This window comes from Rattus norvegicus, chromosome 3, assembly GCF_036323735.1.
Source record: "Rattus norvegicus strain BN/NHsdMcwi chromosome 3, GRCr8, whole genome shotgun sequence".
In the NCBI taxonomy this organism is placed as follows: Eukaryota; Metazoa; Chordata; class Mammalia; order Rodentia; family Muridae; genus Rattus; species Rattus norvegicus.
In genome coordinates this window covers 72,547,948-72,571,781 of record NC_086021.1, presented here as the reverse complement: position 1 = coordinate 72,571,781, position 23,834 = coordinate 72,547,948, and the positions used below count along the sequence as shown (strand labels likewise).

Genomic DNA, 23,834 nt, shown 5'->3' with positions numbered 1-23,834 from the left:
GTGTTCATATACCACAGGAGCTGAAACCAGTTACTAATCTGAGATTTGGTGAACCGTAGATTTATTTTGTGCTTCCAGATGTGAGTGTAACTCCACAATGATGTAGATATTCGGATACAATGAAAACTTGGAGTTATTTGTTCAAACGCTATTGAGAATTTCAGAATAGAGAATATAGTGTTAAACTAAGCCCAACTAGAGTGGAAAAGCTTTATGTGACTGCAAAGTGCAAATACCAATGAAGAGGCCTCTAAGCCCATGCCATTCAAATAGGTGGGTGGTAGAGGCTGGACTGAACTCTGACATACGAACCACAGATCTGGACACATAATGTGATTTACCCAATAGTAAAGTAACTACAGAAATATTATTGCTTCTGCGAGGAGTTAGCTATTTAAGTTATTAACATAGTTATATTTTATGTCTTGATATCTTTCAGTTAAATGCATGGTCTATACTTGACCCGTTCTGTTTCCTGTGTTCTGATAGTTATCCATGAAATCACAGGTACATCGTGTCTTACTCTCTTGCTCACATTCTATGCTCTTAGGCATCATTAGAAAGAATTATTCCCATAAACATATTTAGTTAAGTATATTACACAGTTTTACCCTCCAGATAAAGCTAGAACTGGAAAACTGCTGTTAAGATATTGGACTTTCAATCATTTCACCTGACGCCTTAGCTACTTGCCACACAGCACCCAACTGGTTTGTATTTATAAAATTTATTTAACTCTGCATCTTCTTCAGGGTTTAGAAAATAAAACACACCCTCTCTGTTTCTTACCACAAAATTTCGCATCCCACTTGCTTCCTTTCTCATGGGAGACAAAGGCCTGCAGTACAGCTGTTCACAATGAAGTTGTGAATTTTTTTTGAGTGCCAAGGCCTGTCTGATGCATTTTATGACTTGGGTTTTCACATTTAAAAACCATTATATCTCATGAAAATATTTGATGATCTATGATACCCGAGGTAATGAAATGGGAAAGTTTTATGCAACAGAAATCAAATTACGTGCTTTTATGTAACATCTGGGGTCTACTGCTTGACGTTTGATGATTAAAGAAAACAAGATAAAACTCCCCACAACAAACTCTGAAGATTGCTACATATTCCAATGATGCACACAGCTAGCAAATAGTTTATCATGAATCACAACCAGTAGATGCTCCGTGCAAACATTGCTCTCAGCATTTCTGTTTGCTTGTGGAGTAAGTTATACTATTTAACTTTCATTTCTGTCTGAAATGTACGACTCTGAAAGAGAACATTCTAGCATCGCTCACATAGCAAAATATTCTAAGTAAGTAAACCAACATATCAATATGCTTAAACGATTTTCTAAATGATCATTTTTTTTAAAATGAGCAGTGAAAATAATTCTATCACCACAGAGGGAGTATTTCTGCATTGGTGAAAGCATATTCAGCTCTAAATGATCTGCATATCACCCACGATGGCATTACCTGCTCAGATCTGCTCTCATGTTGGTATTGATACTCAGAGAAGGCATTGCAGGTTGAAGTCATTTCATCCTTTTCAAATTGTCTCTTCATCTTGGCTAAACCACCAGGCACGGTGCACAAGTCTGATTCTTCCACGACCTACGGTGAGTTAAGAAGGTAACTCAGGGTTTTGTCTGCATATATAGTGTTCTTGGGTTACTTTTTCACTATACTTGGCCATGATTGATGGATAGAACCCCAGAAGAGAGATATTTACACAAAACGATTGCCATAGCCTTTCCCCTAAAATGAAACAGTCCAGTTGTTTTCCTTTTTACCTGACATTTTCTATATTGTGCCTCCAAAACTGTGACTGAGCAAAACCACCGTGTTTCAGATGCATTTTGGTATCTAGATTAGACTGGGTACTGCATTCCTCCAATATTATAGGGGATGACTGGTGGGTATAAAAATAACGAAATCAGTTATAACTCAAAGTAAAGCTGTCAATGAAGTTTCCAACATCTGTACAGGCAGCAGACACGTTATCACGGATAATTATAAAAGAATCGTTTTTAGTAACAGCAAACTTTATTTCAACTATTTTGGATACACCAAATAAAGGGGCTTATGTAAAACTGCTTGAAACTGTCAGTAAAGACAGCCACTTATGGAGGTACGGTGGCAGGGGCTTTCACATGCATTCATACATACTCTATCAAATCGTGCTTCATCGTATCCTGTGAGTCACAGACATCCATTTCTACATTTCAATCTAAAGAACCTGAGGTTTAGAGATGTGAAACATCTTATGTCCTTATATGCAGGCCATTAAGGGAATGTATTAAATCTGTCTGTCTGAATCTTAATCTGAATGGCACCTGTCTGTCTCAATTGCTAGATCAACAGGATAGGCAGGTAAACCGCTACTGTTCACCAGAACTGGCACGTCTCAATTTTGCTTTGAGCACTGGCATGTCAGGACCAAGTGGCAGGAACAGGAGATTTGAGTAGAAGGACATATTTTTAGACAAGAAAACTGATCTCAGCACATAGTTTGGGAAAGAACTTGCAGGGCACCCAGGAACCTTGTCAGATCAGAGGACTCACAGGGAAGTGTAAAAGAGCCTAGAGCTTTGGTTCTGATGACACCACAACCTCCTTAGCCCCGCGGGCACGCAAACCCAGATGGGATGCCAAGGACAAGCAACCTGAGCCCATGCCAGCCCTTTGCCTGGGAAACTTCTAGTTCTACATGAGAGTGGATGGAGATTCGGTGACATTTCATACCACAGCAGGACTCCTGAGGTCTGCACCAGTGCTGATATAAATAGCCCAGGGAGTGCAGTACTATGTAAGTCACAGGTGTCCTGACCAATGGAGTCACATCTGTCAGAATCTGGGTACCCAGGGGCCTGAAATCTTCAACCAAAATATGGGAGATTCTTGAAAGGTTGTGAAAAATTTCTTAGGAAATGATATGTAAGTACTAGTCTGAGCTCATGCAGAGTTGTATGAGTTCCTGTCAGACAGTGAGGTGCTTGCATTGCCATAGCAACTTTCTCTCTGGCTTCATGCTTTCTCAGTCATTTCACAATGTGAGTGTTTGCTCAATGGGAAGAGATACAGTTGTCTACTTTCTATGTATTCCATAGGTACTCTGCAATTGTTTAAAACGTTAAATATAATTCTTACCCAATTACTGATATTTGCTATCTGTTAAGGACGTGAGAAAGTTAGATCCGTTTTGAAATTTAAAAAAGTAAAGAAACAGAAGGGCGAATTAAGACCACATTATTTCCTTTAACCCTAAATTTATTCCAAATTTATTTGGAATAAATGTTCTCCTTGGAAGATCATATGCAAATAAAATATAAGTTTAAAATTACAGGAATTAATGTAATTATTGTCAAGAACTTTCATATCTAAAAACATATTCAATATGCAAAATCATTTGCAAATTAATTTTTAAGCCCCATTTACTGTGTCAAAAACTGGATACTCTTCCAATAATCATTAATTCAAAGAACTGTACAGCTTGCTTCTTACCTACCATGTGGATTGAAATACAGCTATATCCATTCCTTTCCTTTGACATCTACTTTGGGAGTAGACACATTACACATACACAAGCACATATAGGTGCTGGATTTCATAAACATAAACATTGCTACCTTAGCTAGTGTTGGCCCTACTGTGACACACTCTAGCCGTTTGCCAAACCCAGTCAGATAGATTTCCCCAGTGGAGGACAAAAATGATTCTTAAATATCCTTGAAGTAGTCTCCTAGAGAAGGTCTACCCAAGTGAGACTACCGGATATGCAGTTTGAGGCCATTGCTGGAGTGACACCTGCTCACAGGATCACTCCAGTGCTCTCGCTTTGTTTAGCACCGTGCTCTGAATGCTGCAAGTAATCTGTGTTGTTTTTAATGACCTCATAACTAGACTGGTTTGTGTTAAATCTTTTTATATTTACTTGGATTCCGTTTCTCGGGTTTCGACTGGGAAATAAGATCTGGAATTTAATGGATATGTCGATAATAATGAGTTAATTTAAATGCTCAGCAGTTAGACCTAGGTAAATATATCACACGGCCGTCAGTTTAAGATGTAAGTCCTAATCAATGACATAGAATGTTGGTTTTTTTGGGGGGGCGGGGCAGGACTAACAAGAAAGAACATAGTTTGGGAAGTTCGACACATGGCGATTTTAATCCTAGCTCTGATAAAAGCTTAGCTATAGTTCCCGAAACTTCTATTCTATAAACTGGACAGAGAAATATTTTTTTTGTTACAAATGTATGGTCTGTGTTAGAAAAGATAAAGAGTTACACCGTAGGATCTGGCATTTAATTGGTTGTTCTGTACGCCTTACGCCCCTCTCTCTTTTAGGGCCACCCACAGGCTGCCCCTGTTCCCTGAGCACTGCGTGCACGGAGAGCCACCACCACCAGCTGACAGTTAACACAAGGGGACACCGTTGGTCACTGATAGGTGTTCGAGCAAGTTTGAGACACGTTGGAGTCAGTTTGGGTTGAACCGGTGACTTCCAGATTCTTCATTTGCAATGCTCACAGCAGCTGTGTAGAGTCACAAGTGGCCTCATTGGGCTAAGGGATGAAGCATTTGACACCACCGACAAACAAAACTGTTGATTTACTTTTTCCCCCTATATTTATTGGGAGCTTTGTGAGCTCATCAATGTTCTGTGTTGCCATATTTCTGTGGTCATAACATTTGAGGCAAATTGAGTATGGTAGTCCGAGGGCCATGATACTTCTCGTATGTAAAAGGAACTTTATAGTTACAAGAGCACTGGCATCATGAATCTGGGGATTTGATTTCATAATTGTGCAATCCTTTAAAAATAATTTCACTGAATTTTCTACCTATAATTTGGGCCTTTATATAAAACATTTTCACACCAGCCTTAATTTCTGTTATTTATTGAATAGGATTATTTAACTTATCTGTATCCATTTTATTTATTTATTTTGTATCAACGAATAAAGATTTAGTGAGACATTTGATAGCCTCCGGATACAACACGCCATCCTCCACGGGGAGTGAATCAAATCCAAAAGTGCATTCTTCACAATTTATGAGTCAGGGCAGGGCCAATTCCAGTTTACAATGAGATCTGAGTTAAATCTTGAAGGCAGGCCGGGCTGTTACACCTCATTTGTGATCACTGTGGTAAAGACCGTCAGATGCCTATGAAGCATGAGAAATGATTCTGGTTCAAAGCATTTTGTTTGGAAACAGTAACAAAGCATCAAAAATGATAGAAATATTCTTCATCCCACTACATTCCTGATAGGATTGTTTTCCAAAAAGAAACAGTTGGTTCACTACTACAAAAAAAAAGTTTTTTTTTTTATTCTTGTTAGTTTTTAAAGATCACAGCACTTTCTCCTTTGTAGTATTTTGTAGTTTGCCGATTTAAAGATGCAAACCCCACAATGAGCAGAGGGTAATCGCACACTGAGGACACCAGTGCGATGTTGGCATTCCTCACAGCTAAAGGGGAAGCCGGTAGCAGAAACATAGCAGAGTTCAATAATGACTAAACAGAGTTAAGACCTTTTTAGAACTATTGCTGATTACTACAAACATTTGCCTTACAGACGGGCTGTGTGGCCATTTAAAACAGTTACTTTTTGTTTGTTTGTTTGTTTTTCGGAGCTGAGGACCAAACCCAGGGCCTTGTGCTTGCTAGGCAAGCACTCTACCACTGAGGTAAATACCCAACCCCTAAAACAGTTACTTTTGTAACTTTAGAAATACAAATCATATCATGATTTTATGGCATCCATTCATGGGAAACAATCTGAGTCTTCCTAAGTAAAACTATTGTTTACCAAATAGCCAGTGTTGAATGAGGCATCTTCTGGTCTTATAAACAGTCTGTTAGCTTGCAAATTAATAATTTTTCTTGTTGTTGTTTTTATTTTATACCTCATGATATTGACTGTTTTCTTAGCACTGTAAAGCCACCTTGTATACCCAGATGCCCTTCAACAGAGGAATGGATTCAAAAAATGTGGTACATCTACACAATGGAGTACTACTCAGCTATCAAAAACAATGACTTCATGAAATTCATAGGCAAATGGAATGAACTAGAAAATATCATCCTGAGTTAAGTTACTCAATCACAGAAAAACATACTTGGTATGCACTCATTGATAAATGGATATTAGCCAAAAAGCTCAAATTACCCAAGATGTAATCCACAGACCACAGGAAGCTCAAGAAGGATGACCAAAATGCAGATGCTCCCATTCCTTCTTAAAAGGGGAAAATATTCATAGGCAGGGATATGGAAGCAAAGTTTAGAGCAGCGATTCAAGGAATGGCCATTCAGAGCCTGCCCCACATGTGGCCCATATATATATACAGCCACCAAAACTAGATAAGATTGATGAAGCTAAAAAATGCATGCGGAAAGGGACTGGATATAGATCTCTCCTGAGAGTCACATCCAGAGCATGTCCAATACAGAGGTCAATGCTAGCAGCAAACCACAGAACTGAGAACAGGAACCCCTTGGGGGGAATTAGAGAAAGGATTGAGAAAGTTGAAGGAGCTTGCAACCCCATAAGAACAACAATGTCACCAACCAGAGCTTCCAGGGACTAAACCACTACCGAAAGACGATACATGGACTTACCCAGGGCTCCAACTGCACATGTAGCGGAGAATAGCCTTGTTGGGGCACCAGTGGAAGGGGAAGCCCTTGGTCTTGCTAAGGTTGGACCCCCAGTGCAGGGGAATATGGGGGAGGGCAATAAGGGGGATGTATAGGGAGAACACCCGTATGGGGGAAGGGGAGAGGAGGGAATGGGGGTTTATGGACAGGAAACCAGGAAGGGGAATAACCTTTGAAATGTAAGTAAAGAAATATATAGTAAAAAAAAAAAAAACAAAAACAAAAACAAAACAAAACAAAACTCCCTTGTAGTCACGGTTTAAAATCCCCAGCAGGGGGCGCACAGTAAGAAGACTAGCCGAATGGTGTTGAGCTGACCCACCATTTGCGAAGTGGTCTAGTTACTCATGTCACTTCTCTGCACTCATTTCAAATCTATGCAGTATCTAAAATGTACTTTAATGACTATGTAAAAACTTAAATGTCATCTGCAATTGCAGGGCTGCTAATGAGTTTGGCACAGTCAGCCTTGCTTCTAAATAAATTGTAAATGTTGAGTAGCTATTTTTAAATCCTACCTTTGGGATCCTCCCTGTCTCCCTGTCTCTCCATCTCTCCGTCTCTTTGTCTTTCTCCCTCTCTGTCTGTCTGTCTCTCCATCTCTCTGTCTCTCCGTCTCTCTGTCTGTCTGTCTGTCTGTCTGTCTCACACACATGGCTAATTTGGGGATTGTAATTATAAAAGAACGTTCTTATATTTCATTAAGTTGAATGACACAGATTACAGAATTCTACAAATTCTTTTGAACATCACTCATTACGGATTGTCTCTCAAACTGACATTCTTTCTGAATCTCAGAGTTTCTCAGAATCATAATTGGTTCAGTAGAAGTGCCTGCATCAATAATCTCTCTCATTTCTATGTTGATTAAGCTTCACCTAATGGATTTGGTGCATCCCGAGAAAAGCAAAAGAAATTATACTGCGAGAGAATTTAAATGAATGATACACAAGACCAAGGAAGGCCACACATAAGCCCATATTATTAAGATGTGAAATGAATTCTCAACCTTCCCGAGGATAGTAGCTATAGGTTAATTGGCAATGATGACAATTTCAACACATTTACGGAGTGCCTCCCGCCTTCCACATAAACTATTCCTTGGTTCTTCCCTAAGACCCCGATATGGTACAATATTATCCCCATTCCTCAGTGCAGAAAACTGAAGCTCTGGTAGTGGTCAAGAGAATAGCTCCAGTTCATGCAACCATCAAACAGCACATCTGAGGCTTCAAGTCAGATGTTCTAAACTAGATTTCTGTTTTAATGGGTTTTTTTGTTTGTTTTTTTGTTTTTGTTTTTGTTTTTGTTTTTTTTTTTTTGTTTTTTGGTGCCGCTGTAAAATTGTCCCAGTGCCTACCTAGTACTTGTTTTAGTTTTTTTTTAACTATTTTGTTTTTTAACTAGTGCTATTCTTGTTTTTCAGAAGTAATGGAGAAATATGGACAGACAGCATGCATATCACTCTCACAAAATTCTACAGAGCTGCTTACATTAGCCGAGAAGCTGCGGGTGTCGCCCCGTGAAACAGCTGCCTGGTACCTAGCCATCCTCTCCTTCAGGGACAGCGCCTCTAGGAGATCCGACTGGTCCTCAGTCCCAGCAGTACTCACGTCTCCCGGCTTAGTAAGGTTGAAGGTCTCTGAAAACAAATGTAGCATTTTCAGATAGGTGCCAGCAAGAGAAGAAAATAGCATCAACTTACGAACAGCGACAGCTTCTAGAGTCCTTGTCTCCTAACCCGGTCTGCAAAGTATTACGGTGCTTTCACGTTTCTCTGACAATTTCTTTTCTCCAGAGTTTCAGGGCAAGGTTTAAAAAATATACATACAAGAAGATATCCTCAAAGAAACATTATTGCCCATCTCTTCTACTTCTGAGGTTAGTATGATGAGAAATGATGACTTATTAACACATACGTAGTCTAACAGTTAACATTCTTCAATCATTATATGTTGCCCTTATGCTAAATGCTGAATAAATGTCCCCATGGTTTCTCTCACAGCCTTGTGGATAGATGCTATTTTCTAAACTTTACATGGGTGGAAATTGCATAGTAATGAAAACAACAACAGCATCAACAACAAACACCAACACAAAACTTCCCAGGATCTCAAAATTCCTGAGCAGCAGGGTTTCAATACAGTTGGACTATTTGCAAGTAAAAAAATCGTTCTTTTTGTCTTTCCTTAGGCTCAACCCTGAAGAAGATACACATAGCTAAAATGAAAGGCTGAAGATTATAGATGCTTTTGTTTCATTTGGAGGCAGATGTTATGGAAGAAACAACAACAGAATCACTAGAAACAGCTTCATCAGAGTTTGGCCTTTTTTCCTACTGAACCATTTGCCCACCATAGAAGACTTGGACACCGGGTACCAGAGCAAAGGACTGCTTGCTAGTTTACAGAATGATGGCAGCCTTAAGCCAAAGGATTCTCGTGACTAACCCAATCTAAGCACATCCTTAGACAAAAGACGACATATGTCTCAATATTACCTTTCAATGGAAGGAATATAAGAGATCTCACAGTTATGTGTCTGGACCCTGTTAGATCACATATGCCAGAACTGGCTTCAAAGCCATGTTTTCTCATTTAATCTAGTGCCTTCCTGCTAGCACTTTGCTAGATGGTTTACTATTCTTTTGAAAATGTGTGTCTGATGGGGGTGGGGGTGGGCTGGAGAGATGGCTCAGTGATTAAGAGCACTGGCTGCTCTTACAGAGGTCTTGAGTGAAATTCCAGCAACCACATGGTGTCTCACAACCATCTGTAACTGGATCCGATGCCACCTTCTGCTGTGTTTGAAGACAACAACAGCATGCTAATATACACAAAATAAATAAATAAATAAATCTTAAAAATAAAGATAATGTGTGTCTGTGTGTGTTCACACAAACATGTGCATGTGTACACACACACACGCGTGCTAGTGTGTGTGTGTGTGTGTGTGTGTGTGTGTGTGTGTGTGTGAATGTGTATATATTCACCACTTAAGCATATTCCCCAAGCTTCTCCCTCTTAGAGCCTGTAGCTTCTGGGACAAAGAATGTATATTTGCTTGGTGTATTTTATTATGTAGGTTGGTTTAATATAACCACTTTGGACCAAGGCCTAAATCACTCCGGCAATAACACGCCGTCCCATTTCCTTTTTCCCTTCAGTCCTCAGCCTCCACATTAAAACATTTTATTGGCTTGTTCACTTTTAATTTTTGGGTGTCTTTGAGATTTATTTACACAATGGCTGATAAGAACAGTTTCTGTGACTCAGAGGTAGTTAAAATAACTTACATTTCAGCTCCCTGTCTAGGTGTTCGTGACTTTCTATTCAAGTAAATATTTTATATTTTAATAAAGGTACTTTATTTGCCATGTTATAAGGTACAAGCTATAGAGTTTCAAGAAGTTGTATTCTATAAATACTGAGATTGACTATAGTACACTGATGTACTCTCAAAGATCAGCTATTTGAAATTCAACTGCCATCCCAAAGTTTGATTTATACAAGTGTACAATGTTTCTGAGAAAAATGATCCCCACAAATCACCATCCTAAAATAGATATATCCTATTTTTTGAGTGTTTAATTCATTTGCACAGATAGATTCGGTTATCTTCAATTTCACTGGTCTCACTTCATGTGAGATTATACATACATACACACACATATGACTTGCTAAATGTTCTTCATACTGAATATAAATATTTTGTATAAAAGTCACAAATTTCACTCCTTTGTGGTTCATCTTGGCCTAATCTAGCATGTTTATTTTTGCTAAAATTTACAGATAGTGTTTATATATGAAATATTCAACTCTTACCATATTTAAGCTCTGAGAAAGATGTCCAAAGTTATTATTAAAGCAATCAGTGGCCTGAGTGCTCTGAGATTTGGACCTCATTGCCCAGTGGCCTTTTTGGCAGTGAGGATGCTGCTGCATTTTTGATGAGCTCTCCAATCTTCCTGTCCATCACTCGTAAGCAACTGCATATTCAGCTCTGGGCATGGTATAATAATCACAGTGAACTAACAGGAAGCCACACTGCCTGTCAATCTTCTAAGTCAACACCTGCCAGTTTCCTCACGGCGAAATTGAGTGATGCTCCTTTCTTTATTCCCTTGCAAGGCACCAGGGACTCTTACCATGGTGCTGGTCTGGTCATATCTAACACAGCTTTCAACCTTGACCAGACATCTGTTTCCATAGGGATGCATTGGGAGGAAGAGGGGACAGTGAGCTGCAAGGACCCTGAGTGAGTGAGACGGACTCTGGAGAAGAGCGCAGTGAGTTTAGAATGTTTTACAAAGTAGAAGGTAATGAGAGAACAGATAAATAAGTTCTTCATCACATAGTGTCTGTGGAAAAGTAAAAAAAAAAAGATAACAATTGTAAATATGTCGGAGAACAAGTCGAAAGGTTTAGGTGGAGAAGAGGAAACCCCAAATATTTAAACAAGTCCTGTCAGGAAGCCTCATAAGTACTAAGGGCTCTCTCTCTCTCTCTCTCTCTCTCTCTCTCTCTCTCTCTCTCTCTCTCTCTCTCTTTCTCTCTCTCTCTCTCTCTCACACACACACACACATGCATACACACATGCGCACGCACATGCATGCACGAGCACATGCACACACAATTGTTAGATGTTTTATGTCCATTGGCCTTCCAGCTAATTCACTGTACAGACTAGTAAAGCTCCATCCACAGGCGGACAGAGGGTCCTCTGCTGTTCCCAGAGCTAATGGCGCCACTCTGTTTAGAATCCATCATACCCTAAGTACACCGAGTTTCTTTTATTGCTTATACCAACGCAATTGCCAATTCATTAAAACATTAATTCTTTACGTGACATAATAAACCACATAAAAAGAACTAACACACAGAATAACTCTGAAAGAGAATTAAATACTAAAAAATAAAAAGTGTCATGAAGGCAAGTATCAGACACTGAAGACAAGAAGGCCTTTCGTTCATTGTCCTATTTGTCTTAGGAGAAGACGTCAGTGATCACCTCTGTAACATAATGCATTCCATAATACGGAAAATTCAAGTCACCATGTCCTTTCGTGCTTTATTATCTCGCAAAACATCATGGGACTTGAATTTACACATACGCTTTGCTCCTACAACTTCTACAAATAAACAAACCCAGTTGACATTTTGTTCCCAGGCCACAGAAATTCATTATACCTGCCTCTCTGGAGAATTCATGTTTACAGCAGTTTTTAAAGTACACTGGTACAATGTTTGTGCTCAGAGGATTCTTGACCAATTATTCACATCCGAACAATAGATTAAGGAAGATTGTGTATTTAACAGTCTTGGGTTCTTTGGACACAATAATGAGTCTCAGCTGCCAGATGCTAAATATAGTAAGGAACAATGGATGAAATTATTTCAGCCTGGGGTTTCTCTTACTTTCCTGAGTCTGTGGTCAAAGGTAGAGCACATAGCAGTGTGAAGCTACTCTCATTAACAACCGTCCCCAAAGGGGTCATCCCTAAAGCTAATATGAACTGTTGTTGCATAGCTGTTCAGAGAGTTTCCAGTTTGGGGTTAAACAGATTATATACGTTACATAAAAGCAAAAAGTGGCAAGCATGTCTCATCGACAATTACTTTCACAATATTAAAAGTTGCAAATTCAGTCCTAATATCTTTATACAGTAGCAATGTGAATTAAAGGCCAGCCGCCTGATACATAAATTCAGGGTCAATGTGTCACTCTGTAATGCCGCCAGAATCATAAAATGTCCGCACATAAAATGCCCAATGTGGCAGGGTTCACAGGGACAAGTGCTTTGTCACTGTCTCTTTTATAAAGCCAGACTTCTTGTCAGCATGTTTTCTAAATGTAATACTTCTTATTGCTTTTGCAATGTGGCAGGCATATTCCCAAACCTTAGCTCTGGAAAAAGTATTACAGCAAGGAGGAGTGCATAATAAAACAGTAGATTCTATGGGTTGAAATAAAAGCACTAGACATTAGACACTGTTAAACTGGCTTATTTGCATATAACTGAAACTTATGTGGCTCATATCTCCCTGTTTTCCTATCCAACATGGACTATGGAAAGGTATATACTATATTTAAATGCCACAGTGAAAACCAATATTGAAGACAATGGGTATCAATATTCACTAATGCAAAAAGCATGTCTTGAGAGAACAAAAACCCTATAGAGTGAAATGGAAAATATATGAACTTTTTAATCTTAAAAACCTGTTAGCAGAGAGATCAAGGTGAAATCAAAGGGAAAGAAAGCTTCTCAGAGTCTTGAGGAAAACGTGAGCAGTAGGAAGGCACTGGCAGGTTGCAGATTGAGAATGAGTGACATATTAGCAATAGCATGAAAGCAGATGGCAGACACAGAGATCAGAGGGAAATCTAAGCTGCACACATCACACTGTAAGATATAGTAGGGGAAATACATGGTTAAAATGAAGTTTCAATATAAATGGAAATAGTTAATGCAACCCAAAAGTTAACTTAATCAAATATATTAGTAACCAATATATTAGTAACAATTGTGAAAATTTCTTTTCTTTTTTTTTTTTTTGGAGCTGGGGACTGAACCCAGGGCCTTGCGCTTGCTAGGCAAGCACTCTACCACTGAGCTAAATCCCCAACCCCATGAAAAATTCAAGTTTATGATGCAATCAGAAATTTCTAATTGTCCAGGGACAGGAAGAGTTTCTGTGATTAAAGGACAACCTTCAGACACTTTTAGTGCGTGAATTTATATACATATATATGTATATATATGTGTGTATTTATATATTCATATTTGTGTTTATATAGCTATATAATTATGTTATATTTTATATACTGAATATCATGAGGAACTAGAGAACCAATTATTAACTAATGAATATTAGTTGTGTGACTCCCCCCAAAAAGACCAATGTGAATTTAAACTGAAAACTATGAGGGAAAGAATAAAACCACCTATATTAGCCATGTTAACAAAAAACAAAAACAAAACAAAACAAAACAAAAAACAGGCAAAACCAAGGAAACGCTCTTTAAATAGTACTTCCACATGAAGATAGATGTAAAAGCCAATGTGGTAGTTTTGAATTAATAACAAACTTAATATTGGAAAACAGAGATAAAAGTAAACTCATAAGAAATAGGCAATACATCTAAAACCATTTAGAAAGAAAGACTGGCTGAAATAGATTAAATACTAATAAAGAAAAACTTCCTAAGCTCTATTCTTTGCAGGCAATGTCTTCATGGGGACAAATTATCCAGAATAAGATACGGAAGCAATCTATTGAGGAAATACAATACCTATCTAATAACCGTGGACCTGTATGCACATTATCATTGGACAGAAGCACAACACCAGCAGCAGCCAGAAGAAGAGCAGGGAGAAAGGGTGTCCGCAATTTCCACCTATCATTTTTGTAAGACTAAATTAAGAAGACATGATTTTAATAAGGTAGCTAACAGGATTTACTTCAGGTTATCTACAAAAATCACAGTGTGTCTCCATTATGCTCCAGAGCTCTCGCCTCCTGGGAGGAAGACATTTATAGTCCCAAATGGTAGTATGCATGTACAAGGTACATTGGAACTTGCAGGCAGCACATAAGCCGTCTGTGATGTCAACGTGGCTTTGTCAGGGATGGCATCTGATAAGCCTGCTGTGCCCTGTGTGCAAGGAGGAGATGCAGAACGGATGTAACAGCATCAAGGCCAAGCGATTGTGTGGGAGAGGTTGGGCGGTGACTTTGAGGACACCCTTAGGAGATCTTCACCCCTCACTATACTGGAAATGAAGTACAGGTTGGGTTGAAGAGTTAAATATTTTTAAGATGATGGGAATCTTTAGAAGACCATGGGTGCACCTTAAAATGGTTTCAATAGAATGTCCTGATATTAAACAAACAAACAAACAAAACCCACCTCAAACAGCAATAACAACAATAACAACAAGGGCAACAACAAAACAATTATACAAAGTTTATAGCAGGAACAAAACTGGGATTGGATGTGGGAAACAAAAATTCAGGATCAAATATTTTAGACCATTTGCAGGAGGAAGGCAAATTAGTGATGGAGAATAACTGATGGGTTTAAGTATTCAATTTTGATAAAGATAACCGACAAGCCAGCCAAATGTTAACGCCATTGGACTATGAGAAAAAGAACTGGAAATGCTTTACAAGTGAAAATAAGAGCAGGGAAAAAAACTTTGTTTTTTTGGGGGCAAGGAAGTAGAGATACAGAAAGATTTAAAACTTTCTCCTTGTCATGTGGCTCATGAGCTGCCCACCTGGAGGAGTGGCTCGGTGCTCTGTGTCCAGTTCCCTGGCTTAGTCACACTTCTCAGTCATCTGTCAGGAAGCACGTGTGCCCAGACCAGGCAACTAGTAGTTTCCTTAGTTAGCACTTGAAGGGAAAGTCAAGGAGAGGACTTTGATGGCTAATATCAGTAGTCAGATTGACTTTATTTGGAATCAACTAAAACCCAAGAAGCTTGGGAAATATTGAGGAATTTTTTTCTTGATTGGGTCATTTGAGGTAGGAGGACCCACTCCACATCTGGGTTGCACCATCTTGTGGCAGCCGAGATAAAAAGACAAAGAAGGAGGGAGAGTTTGCTTCTTTGCTTGCTTTCGGTTTCAATGGCGTGTTCACATATTCTTCCACCCAGACGTTTCTTCTCTGGTATGAGAACCCAATTCTTTGCGATTCTGACATACACTGAAGAGCAACCGAGACATCCAGCCTCATGGCCTGAATAATGGTAGATTCCTGACATTTCATGAAGGAGACAGACACTGTTGAACTAGCCAGATTACAGCCTGTCAATTTATCTAATAAATTCCCTTTAGATACATAAAAATTCATTCTATCAGTTCTGTTCTTCTGCGGAACACTGATATATTGAACTTGTTGTGAACTAGTTCATATCCAGATATAACAAACAGACTCCTAGATGGCTAATACCTTGGTGATTATGACTCAAAGAGACCCAAGGTTCAATAGCAAGTTAAACTTTATAGAAGGAAAACAACCTGAACTATTTTTTTTTCTGAAATTTCTACAGTGTCAACACTAAAGGCTTCAATTCAGTTCGAAGAATGTGATGGTGTGTCCCATGGGTCTCTATAAGGCCAAAGGAGTCTTAGATACCACTTTCTCTTTTCATTTCTTTATCAATCATTTTATTTGTTTACACTTCAAATGTTTTCCTTCTTCCAGGTCTCTCCTCCACGAACTCCCCACCCCATCCCCCTCTCCTTTGCCCACCACTTTCAAGAAGGCAAGTTCTTTCACACTGACAGAGCAGCCGCCCTGCTATTTATTCTGGATGTGTTATAAAGAAGTCAACTGTTTAGTACTCGGGAAATTGATTTAGAATTGAGTTGGGAAAGTGCTGAGCTAAATTCTATCAAATCTAAATATATGACCTATAACCAAGTTTAGATTTGCATGCAGAAAATGATACCATTAGACATAGCATAGGCTCAGATCCATTAGCAGGAATACATTTTTCTATAATTTTAATATTTGCATATATTTCAGCTAATAAGAAAAACTCACCTCTCCAAGCATTTAAAGTGCACCTGTCATGCCAAATATGTAACCAATTTGAGTCTTTTTATATTCTTGTCTGTATTTGAGTATTATAAAACCAAGAAATAGATAATAAAACGAATGAGCAGGTATCCAATTCAATCTTGCATAAATCACAATTCCTATCTCAATGAGGGAGGGCAAGGGAATAAAATGAGTGCCAGTGGATGCCACAGCAGCATAAAAATGATTCTGTGGCATCCGTCTAGCATAGGAACAGACTGCCTCTTAAATCCTTCACCCCATCATCTTACCATCACCAAATGCATCATGCTGTTGACTGTGTACTTGTAACTTTCCCTGATTCCACTCCTGCATCCAATTGTATTGAATTTTTTTTGCCTGTGAGGGTGTGTCTCTTCACTTCATTGTAGAGGATAAGCTCTGTTCTCTTTATCAGGTCTTCTCTAATTAGAATTCTTTTTTACCATATACCAGATGGCATCTTATACATGAAGTAGCCCAGGAGAGGGAGAAGAGAAGAGGCAGCCTAAGTTGCACAAACTATATCTAAGATGTTTATATGCCAGCCTTTAGAAACTGTGATAACTTATATAAAAAACAGAAGTTTTTTTTTTGCTGATGCTATGGATCTAATGATCTTGATATGGGATGATTTCCCTAGATTCTTCATATGGTTAAATTGCAGTCCCCATGAACTTCATATGTGAAAGAGAGGTACAAGATATTAACAGAGTAAGAACAGAAGAGAAGCAAGAGAAGAGAGTGGAGATAGATAGATAGATAGATAGATAGATAGATAGATAGATAGATAGATAGGTACGTATAGATAGATATGTAGGTAGATAGATAGATAGATGATAGATAGATATGTAGGTAGGTAGATAGATGATAGATAATAGAGAGGAGGACAGAGAAGATGGTGGGAGGAAAAAGAAGGAGAGGAGTGTTAGAGGGAAGGAGGAGTGTGTGAAGGAGAAGGAGGAGAAGAGAGAGAGAGTTTGGTTTTGTACTGTTGGAGGTAAAAGTGATATAGGACGGATCTGTCTTCCGGAAGCCAGAAAAAGCAGGGGATACATCCTCTTGTAAAGCTGCTTGTAGGAGCTTCTCCTAGAAGGCACCCTGACTTCTGCACAATGAGTCTCCTTGGGATGCAGATCTCTTACAACTACATGATAAAATTTTCCTGAAGCTCGTGGTCATTTGTGACAAAACAATAGGAAATTGTGTGCCTTGTTTTAAAATTCTTCTCTCATACATTTCATTGCAACCACAGTTTCTCCTCCTTTCATTCCTCATAATCAAACAACGACTACTTCCCGCTTCCCCAGATCCACTCTTGCCTTTTCCCTTCAGAAAATTAAGTCAACTTGACACAGCCTGGAGATTTTTAGGAGTAGGTAACCTCTATGGAGAAAATGCCCCCATAATCTTGTCCTGTGGGCAATCCTTTGGTGAATTTTCTTAATTGGTAATGGATATGGAAGCCGCCAGCTTACTGTGGGTGGTGTCAGCCCTGGACAGTTAGTCCTGGGGTATAGAAGAAAGCAGACTTGTGAAGCAACCTAGTGAGTAGTATTCCTCTATGGGCTCTGCATCCTGTCTTGCTTCCAGGTTCTTGCCCTGATTTTGCGGGATGATGGACTACAAGGCATAAGATGAAACAAATCTTTTCCTCCCCAAGTTGCAGTTGGTTAAGGTGATTATCCAGCAATATAAACATTAACTATGACAGAAACAAACAGAATCATTCATTGTACACGTATAGATAGCTGTCTAGGAAGAGCACAGAGAGAAAGAGGGAGAGGGGGAGGGATGAGATGGAGAGAGAGCTTGCTTGGGTCATGCCAATTCAATCTGTCTTGTATGCCTGTATGCAATAAATTGCTGTAAAGATTTTCCATGACTTCCAGTAGGAAAGCAGTTGTGAATGAACAGAATTCAAGAAGAAATGTGATAATCATTAGAGTGAAAATACTGCGAATTTGGGCATATTTGAGAATTTAATTACACTCCTATTAAACATTTCAAATTAATTCCTTAGCTTAGAGAATTGGCCCGTTTTAAAAAAAATCAATAATTGGATGAAATGATTTAACTTTCAATGAAAAGTTCAAATAAGTTGAACCATTAAATGCTTGTGGATGGTTTCTACTTCTTAGCATGAATTTCGGTGTTATATTTTTCTTTACTAGAGAAATCTCACACCACAATAAACTGTCCATTAATGAGTGACTAAATGCGCATCATTTTCCTTGCATTATACATTGATTCCCATATTTGGTAGGGACTTCATTCCTGTTTTCCTGATGAAGTAATGAACAAAAGATTAAAATCAAGTGCTGGGGAAAACATTTCAGTGGTTAAGTGCCTTCTGTGTAAGACTGAAGACCCACCTTTTCATTACTCAACCACACATAAGAGTGTGTAAGAGACAAGGTTTTGGAGGACTGCTTGAAACAATGATTTCTAGAATTGCCAAGGCCCTTGCTCACAAGATCTCATAGTGACTATGATTGCGTGCACAAGACCTGTGCAAAACCCAATCAGTCAGAATGCTGGCATGAATGAAGGCCTCCTGATGCCCTGCCCACAGTTGAGAAGGTATGGGGGTTCATAGCTAGTTTCTCTTTAGGATATGGCCTTTTGTAGATTGTCCGTCTTCCAGGGGATGGTCCTATATAGACCCATGGCAGTGCTAATGGACTCAGTGTATTTACCAAAGAGATAACGCTGTTGGGATGTTGAGAGGAAGAAATGATAGGGCTGTTCTGGTGTGAGTTTGAGTGAAGGTAGTGCGTGTGTGCGTGCATGCCTGAGTACATGCGTGTGTGTGTGTGTGTCTCGAAGGGGTGGATTTGATCAAAAGACACTACACACATGTAAAAGTGAAAATATTCTTAAAATCTTGAGTATTCACAATTATAATCCACACAATGAAGGGGCAGATAGGTGAACCCCTCCAGCTGACTAGCCAGCTGACTAAGCACGTCAGTGAGCTCTGGCTTCCTGTGGAGATATTTCTCCAAACAAGCAGCAATAAGTCACCCGATGATGACCTCTGGCATTCACATACATGTAGGCCATCATGCATACATGCACGCACTGAAGCTTGCACTCATATATATGCTCGACACACAGACGCACATGTGTGTAGCCAGTAGAACCAAAGTGACTGAAACCTCCTTACATTTCTGCGTTTGTACTTCTTCCTGTTTGCAATGCTTTCATGTAAAGATAGTTGTTCTGAAGTGTTATGTTTACCTTTCCAAGAAGATTTTCTATTTAAGGATATGAATTTTTCCTGCTTCATGTATATCTGCATATTAACCCCTTCTAGATATTGATTTTAGTCTAGTCTGAGGTAGATCAGAGGGAAAACAGTGCATTGAACTTCTGCAGCAATGACTTGCTCCCTTTTCTTTCGTATAAGCTTGTGTCTAGAAGTGGAACCCACAGGAGGCTGTTCATTTGCATTGCTTTGGTGATTACAGAGATCAGGCCAATGAAACGTTAGGGATGGAACCAAGAGAGCAGGGAAATGGATGGGCTTGACTGTAAGGTGGAGAAAATGCGGAGCAGAAGACATGGCTTTCATTTCCTAGTGATTTATTCTGCTCCCTGGATGAAGGGTGGAATGACGCTTCTCTTTTCCTTTGGCTTGAATCTGCTCTCTCCTACCTATTGAGGGAATTTGGTACTCTGTCCTTACAGGGTAGTCAATCGTTAGCTAGTCAGCATTATGGGGACAAATTAATAATCATTGTACTTAGTCATGCTTTTCTTGGAAAGAGAAGGGAAGAAAAATGCTTGAAAAATTCTCAAGAAATATGTTCTTCTAAGAAGTGTTAATCTGACCTTATTTCTAAAACTAGAAATAAAACAATTTGTGCCATTTTATTGTTGGCTCCTGAATTAAGAAAAAAAAAAGCCCAGATGGCCGTCCTGCTGAAGAAGCCAGCTTGTCTGAAGATACTCCACATGCAGTAATCATTATATAAGTTATCTTTAGGAAATTGGTGGCATATACTGCACATCTTTGCCAACACCCCAAACTACACTGATCTGCACATAAAAATAGATGAAAATGAATACAGTCCAATATGGTAAAGAAATTAAAATATCACAGATAGTCTAATGGCAGCTCAATTTTTTCCCACTTAACTCAGATAATGGGTCTTATACTTTAGTCAGACATGACAGAACATGTTAAATCAAGTATTTGGGAGGTTGAATTAGAAAACCCTTGGTTCTGATACCTAGGATACATTATGGAATTTTTTTACATATATATCTGCATATATTTTATACCTTCTATATACATATGAGATTCCTTATGGAGTCTGTGTTAGAGCACATTTATTTCCAGTTTTTTCATCTTGCACCAGCATATAATTCATTCTAGAAAAAATTTATAAATCTGTCTAACAGTCTTGGTTGGACCTACTTTGAAAAGGTAGAGCACTAGGAAAGTAGCCATCTTCTTTTAGTCCATAATTTGTGATTTCTAGTTCGACCTTAAATCAATTGCTTAATGTTTTTTAAAACTCTTGTTTTTTTTACCTATACAGTGAGACCTAATAATTGCCTGTGGAGACTATACATAATCTTATGAAATGAAAGTGTTCAATGTAGTAAGTGTCTTTAATAGAGCAAACTAAATGCTTTTTCTGTCTTCTAACCATGCAAGTATTTTTGTATACCCCACATAAAGATATGTGGATTCATAGACTTATAAAAAGTATATAGATACATAGATCTACGGTGGTAAATAAGAAAAGTTATAAACACCAACATCAGTATGTAGCAAATATAGGGCTTGGTTCTGACTTGTCTACAGTTCATGTTTTCATTTCATTTCATTTCTTATGGAATGTATCCTATCCTTATATCTATCATGATGTCCACACCAAAGAGGACACAGACATAAAATATTAGGTAATTTAGAGTTAGGTTTGCAGGAAGGAAAAATACTACACGTGCAGAAAATACTACTACGTTGCAGAAAAATATAAAAGGGAAAATTATTTGGTAAATGTATGTGATATTCAAAAATTGGAGTGCTGGGACTAGATAAGGAACCAAGTTGGTAGAAGCAAGCATTCCAAGAGTCATCTGAAAATAGATTCACAGAGACAACAAGGATGTCCCACTTGACGGGTCATGCGTTCCTCCAAATGACTGTTCATGTTCTCTCTGCTCTTATGCATTTTAAGAACTATAAATGATCACTACAGTAGTGCAAAAGGGTTGTTTGTGTGCTTTAATTTCTAAAGTCCCACAAGCAGAGAACTTTCTACCTTTGTCCTGAACTAGATCAGATGTCACTACATGGATTCCTACTTAACTCTATTTGACCTGTAGCTACCTACTAAAGGGAAGTGTATGTCATTCTTTATATACAATTCATCATATCTTGTTTGTGTTGCTATCTGTTAAGTAATCATGTGCTTCAAATGTTACATTGTGAAGAAAGTATAACCTAAGTAAAAAGATGTTGCTGTATATGATTAGTTTGGTTATAAACATTATTTCTATCTATGAATTTCTTCAATTTAAATTGACTTTTATCTTGTTTTCCTTATGTTCTATGTTGTAGAAAAAATCTTAGAATTCATATCATTCTACATTTATATTTCTTACTGTGTTTCTGCCTTTAGAGGAAACGTCTTCCCCACTTTGTTTCTGAAATATTTCTCAAACTGCTACTTCATTATGATGCTCCTAAAATTTTCAGAGTCTTATCTCTTCAAATGATGCCTCTTGTATGTTCGTTGTCTTCTGAGAAGGCTTTGTCTTAGTATTTCTCATGGCTAGAAATTGAGTCTCAAGAAAGAGGAAGCCAATATGCTCATCTCAACCATAAAGGGATTGTGGGAAAAGATGATGAAAAGAAAATGTTATGCCTTTTAAATACATTAAACTATCTCTCTGTACTCCTAGTGTGTTTGGGATTTCTAGAATATAGAGAAAATGACATTTTTGTCAAACATAGACCAATGGTAGATGGAATGACCTCTACATATTATCATAAAATATATCTTTTCCTTGAACAAAGAAGCGTTTCTTACAGGCTTGGGAAACCTTATAGACCATTTGCACGAAGCTGTTTTGTTTTGGTGTCAAGAACACCATCAGCATTTGTATTGATCTTGTGGCCAAATTAAATAATAGCTTATAAAAAGGCACTGTTTATTTTGTTTGTAGTTTCAATGTCTCTGTCCATCATGGTGAGGGAAACTTGGTAAAACTGAGTAGTTCATATCAGCATCAGGAAATGGAAAAATGGTCTACAAGAAGGGCTCACGGCAAGACAGTTGTCACTCACATTTCCATGGATCTATTTCTGTTACTAGACTCTACTTCCCAGTTTTTAATCTCCTTTGATCATGTGAAGACTCTGTCAAGGGATTGATCCATCCATTAGCTTAGAACCTTTGTGATCTAATTGTCTCACGAAGCTCTGTGACAGAACTCAGAGTTATATTTTACAAATCTGCTCTCAGTTCATTCAAATTGACACGATGAACTACAAAAGCATTCAGAGATGAGAAACAAGCAGTTGTTATGTAATAGAGATGAGACTTGAATAATTTGGAGTGTGTATGAACATCTTCCTGAAAAGTCCATGCTTAAAGTTGCTAAATATAGGCAGAAATTAGCAGACTAGTTATTTACTCTCTAGTACCTTGAGCAATGCTTGTGCTAAGAGCATGTAGGGCCAATAGGAATCTCATCCCTTCTCAGAAATTTCCCAATTCTTTATTCTCCTTTAACTTTCACCTCTCTGTTAAGAAGAGAATATGAAATGTATTCTGTTGAAGCACAATAAGGAGGTTCCAAGTCCCCAAATAGTATGTCTCATTAACTTAGCTGTTAACTAAATAGCTTTTTCTTCAAAGAATAACACACTTCATTTGAAAAGTAAGATTTACTTAAATCAATCAGATTTGTCTTAGAGAAGTCCAGTCTCTTAATCTGAGGAAACTTTTTAATGATTAGAAGTTTTAATCTAAAAATATTTTCTCTGTCAAGTCCTCAAACTTCACTGTACTTTGATATTCTAACCTTTTGAACTTAATGACATAGACTTAGTCAAAGCAGGAAAACCATACTGATCCCTCTGATTTTTTTTGTTGTACATTATTTGGAACAGCTAGGAAATGAAGAGAAAATTCACACACACACACACACACACACACACACACACACACACACACACACACACACACACAAACACTTAAAAATACAGCATTGCTTTTAAACGCCCTGTTATTCTGGAAGTCATTTCACTCTTTGAAAGCACTAATGTGCTCAGGAAAACTCTACACAAAGCATTGAACACATCCAACACAATATGGCTATTACATTAGCTCCTCTTGGATAGGAGGATAAAGCTGCGAATGGAAAGCAGAAATATACAGAATCCCTTGTGGGATAGAACTTCTTAAAAGCCGTAGGTTGTAATAACAAAAGAAGAGGTAATTGACATCCTGGTCCAGTGTGCACATTGCCAAGATTGCATTCTGATTATTGTCCCCACTTGGTAAAAGAAACAAGGTGTATAAAATAAAGACTAGATTATTTTTAACTTAAAAATGTTTATGAATTAAAGAA

At 38.3% G+C, this 23,834-nt stretch overlaps 1 protein-coding gene across 2 annotated transcripts in view; it reads right to left on the bottom strand.

The window, feature by feature from the left end:
- The window catches only part of Xirp2 (xin actin-binding repeat containing 2), an 86,882-nt gene that overhangs the window by 49,275 nt on the left and 13,773 nt on the right, over positions 1-23,834 (bottom strand). For both annotated transcript variants that reach the window (XM_017591688.3, NM_201989.2), the window contains exons 2-3: positions 8,159-8,307; positions 1,472-1,609 (exon numbers count right to left, since the gene is read on the bottom strand). In XM_017591688.3, the coding sequence (XP_017447177.1) occupies positions 1,472-1,609; positions 8,159-8,215 (195 nt within the window). In that variant the 5' untranslated portion in view covers positions 8,216-8,307. The remainder of the gene's footprint in view (positions 1-1,471; positions 1,610-8,158; positions 8,308-23,834) is intronic.